This window comes from Nicotiana tabacum, chromosome 15 (genome assembly GCF_000715075.1).
Source record: "Nicotiana tabacum cultivar K326 chromosome 15, ASM71507v2, whole genome shotgun sequence".
In the NCBI taxonomy this organism is placed as follows: domain Eukaryota; kingdom Viridiplantae; phylum Streptophyta; class Magnoliopsida; order Solanales; family Solanaceae; genus Nicotiana; species Nicotiana tabacum.
Window position 1 is genome coordinate 78527841 of NC_134094.1, and position 3503 is coordinate 78531343.

The 3503-nt window shown below is 34.7% G+C and overlaps 1 protein-coding gene across 1 annotated transcript; it reads right to left on the reverse strand.

Annotated features, from left to right (window-relative positions):
- Nucleotides 1-358: 358 nt before the first annotated feature.
- LOC107784032 (dormancy-associated protein homolog 3) lies at nt 359-2318 on the reverse strand. Its single transcript, XM_016605090.2, has 3 exons — nt 2059-2318; nt 1599-1742; nt 359-760 (listed from the first exon to the last, which is right to left on the reverse strand). Exons 1-3 carry the CDS (start codon nt 2171-2173, stop codon nt 651-653), a joined length of 369 nt encoding a protein of 122 aa, XP_016460576.1. The 5' UTR covers nt 2174-2318; the 3' UTR covers nt 359-650.
- Nucleotides 2319-3503: the final 1185 nt, after the last annotated feature.

Sequence of the window (3503 nt, forward strand, 5' to 3'; positions counted from 1 at the left end):
ACCTAAAGTAGGACTCCCCTACTATATTAAGGGGGTCTGATTACTTGTAAAGGATATTGTAACACGCATCCCAAAGCAATATATTATTATTCTCGTCAAGTTCTTGTTACTCTCTTGCTGCTTCTGTTCTGATATCAATAAAAGCATTTTTGGCTGGAGGGTGGCAAACCTTCCAATGCTAAGACTGTTCAACTTGTGTGGTTAGCATTTACTTTTTCACTACTTATTTCAATTGCAATATGATTTGTCGTTCATTATCAAATGAAATCGCGTTTCCTTAAAACTACTTATAAATTCAATTGTTGTGTGATTTTGAGGGTAATCAGAAAGAGGTAAAGAAATTATATTCCCAATGAGAAAGGGGAAAGACAGTTAGGTTATCATTTGCCAAATTTGAACTCAAATGGAGCTAGGTCTCTTGAAAACCGGTTACAAAAGGAGATCCTTGACAAACAGAGGAAGTACATCACTTAGAACTAGGAGTAGTACTCAACCCAGCCACCACTCTTGAATCCCCTCTCCGCTACATCAAAACACTAACAATATTTACAAAAACAGAGCAACGACAAGCGCGCGTAACAACAACTCGGACACAGAACATACAGTCAATTAAGCAGCTGGAACATGCATGTTGAGCCTCAATTCATATCTCATAGGTCGTAAGGAGGAGGAGGGCTTCTGGGTCCAATCCCACTAGCATTCTCGTATGCAAATGGCCCTGATCGCCTGCGGAATCGAAATGCCTCCTTTCCTCCCCCACCTGCAGTACATATTTATATACATATTCAGTCTGATCCCTATACTACTTTTACATGTAACAAATTGTTGTACATTACACCCAACAGACATTAATTAATTAATAATTTCGTCCAAACTTGTTCCAAATACTAATTTGCGTTTCAATAAGGACATTTTACGCCGTTAAGCTTCAATTACGGGTAATAGAAGAAACCTCGCACAGGTCTAACTAAAGGCGCTAGTCCAAACTACTAGTACATGAAGGACCAGTTGGTTGATCCATTATGGTCTAACCAGCCATGAGCATACACGGATCCAACATTTAAATTTTATGGGTTCAACCTTTAAGACTCTTAGTATTGAACACATTATATTTATAAATTTATGAGTTCAGACCAATCATTTGTTGTAATTTTAATGAATATTTACACATAAATTTATACTGCGCGTCAAAAATTATGAATTTTGTTACAGTTGAAGCCGGTGCCATTGCTCTACATCCGCCCTGCCATGCGCAGTACGTGTACCGTACTCGTGGAAAGTGTCAAATGTCTTTTAGTGGATGTAGACAAAAATATCACCTTCTAAATTGTATCCACCTATACATTTTTGCCTTACATTATCCGTTAGAAAATTTGACATTATTATTAAATTACATAATCGGCCTCCTACCATCTTCACAGATTTGAATTTACAAAACTACCCCAACAATAGTACGCCCTCTAGATCTGTGATAGTCCGCCTTTATTGGAGGATATTTTCGGTTAACAAAAGACGTACTACTGTACTACTACGTTGAAATATATATCTTCCATACTCATTGAGCCCGGCTATAAACAAGCACTGAAATTAAGGCATACCAGCAAAGGGAGATACCGGAGGAGTGGAACCGGCACTAGCACTGGCAGGTGAAACTGGAGGAGAGTCTTTACTCAGATTCCCTGGAGGCTTTACTATCATTATACGTTTTGTCACCCTAGCCATCTCTTGACTTCCTTCTGATTCTGCAACTCAAATTTCATTAGATTCCAATATTATATCATCCAAAAAAAAAACGTACTGAAAATTTCGATCAAAGTACCTGATACGATCGAAGGACTTAATCAACAAAAAGAAAAACTATAGATTAACTAAAAGTTAATCATCAGCATATACAGGTACTTAATTCTTAGAACGTAAACATTGAGAAATTCGTAATAATGCGGGACAATCTAATTAAACTAGTTTTTGCAATACGTTTTATATATAACAGTTGTTAATTCGTTATATATTGTTGATGATGGAGGAACCGGCGGAAGATAGCAACAAAGGCGTACGTACCCTTGCCGGAACTTGAGCCCAAGTTAAAGGTAGAGGACTTTCGGAGTTTGCCAAGGCCAGTATCGGGACGGGGACCGGCGACGGTGTCGTCCCAGAGCTTGTCAAGTATGCTCATGGCGTAGGTTAAAGTATGGGAAAACCGTATGCTTAGATAGAGTGAGTGAGGTGTAAGGACGCTACGGAAAGGTCTCTTATTTATTGAGGGATTTAGCGTGAAATATCGAATAACCTTTCTGGGATGAGATTGATTCTGTATCGTTGATCTAGATCTGGGATGAGATGGACAATGGATCTATTAGCACAATGGGATAAGATCAACGTGACAAGGACGGAGTTGGTTTTTCTTTTTTCGTTTGCTTGATCTTTTAACATTTCGCCGTTTGGCAACTTCGGATAGAGTTAATCGAGTGTGTCACGTGAAGGGTACTTTTCGAGGGAAATATCGGGTATACCCTTGATTTTTTTTTCTTGAAGATTATGTTATTTAGATAGTGGTAATTACATAAATTTGTTTGTTTTGCTATAACATAATTTTAAGTTAATTTCATGTGTCATGTTCGGTCACAAGCGTAGAACACATAATACACATTCTTTTATTTTTAAATTAAAGTAATAATAAAATTTAATAAACTTTTTTAAATGGATAACTAAATAAACTTTAATGTATAACAAATATATGTGCGTATAAGATATTAAAAGTTATTTATTGCTATATATAAATATAATGTGTAATGATTATAAATATATAGTAATTTATATTACAAAAAGTAATACTCTCTTCGTTTCAATTTAGATGACACACTTTGCTTATTAGTCCGTTCAAAAAATAATGATACATTTTTATAATTGAAAATAATTCAACTTTAAACTTTTTATTTTACCCTTAATGAGAAACTTTTATAACCACACAAATGTCATAGCCACACAAAGCTTTTACCCCTTAAGCGTTTAGGACCACACAAAAGTCTCCCTCTTTTATCTTAAACTCTGTATCGAGTCAAATTACAGCATCTAAATTGCAACGGAAAGAGTGCTAGGTATCTTTCGCTCATGTGAACATATTGAAACTTATTATTTTGTTCTATTTTTTAAATAACAAAAGAATATGTATGAGTTTAGAAAGTATTTTCTTATTATAAATATTTGTACTAATAAATGAAAAAAAAGAAATGCTAGTATAACACAAAATTATTTTTAACAAATGCTCCTCACATATTTAAAATGAAAGTAATAGAACAAGAATAATAAATCTAAAAAATAAGTTATAAAAGAGACTTAGAAATATCACCTAGTAACCGGTGTACAATTCTCAACTCCCCTAAAAATTAAAGAATGTAATTGCCTCCCCTCAATTATATTTTATCATTATCAAGATAATGAATTTACACACCAATTGTAACTAATTCTACTTACAGGGTGTTTTTGAACTTATGAGGATATTACCC

Coding starts and splice junctions, on each gene's coding strand:
- LOC107784032 (XM_016605090.2), bottom strand. CDS start 2,173: ATGAGCATACTTGACAAGCTCTGGGACGACACCGTCGCCGGTCCCCGT. Junction 1,743..2,058: donor GGGCTCAAGTTCCGGCAAGG/GTACGTACGCCT, acceptor TTTGAGTTGCAG/AATCAGAAGGAAGTCAAGAG. Junction 761..1,598: donor TCCGGTATCTCCCTTTGCTG/GTATGCCTTAAT, acceptor TATGTACTGCAG/GTGGGGGAGGAAAGGAGGCA.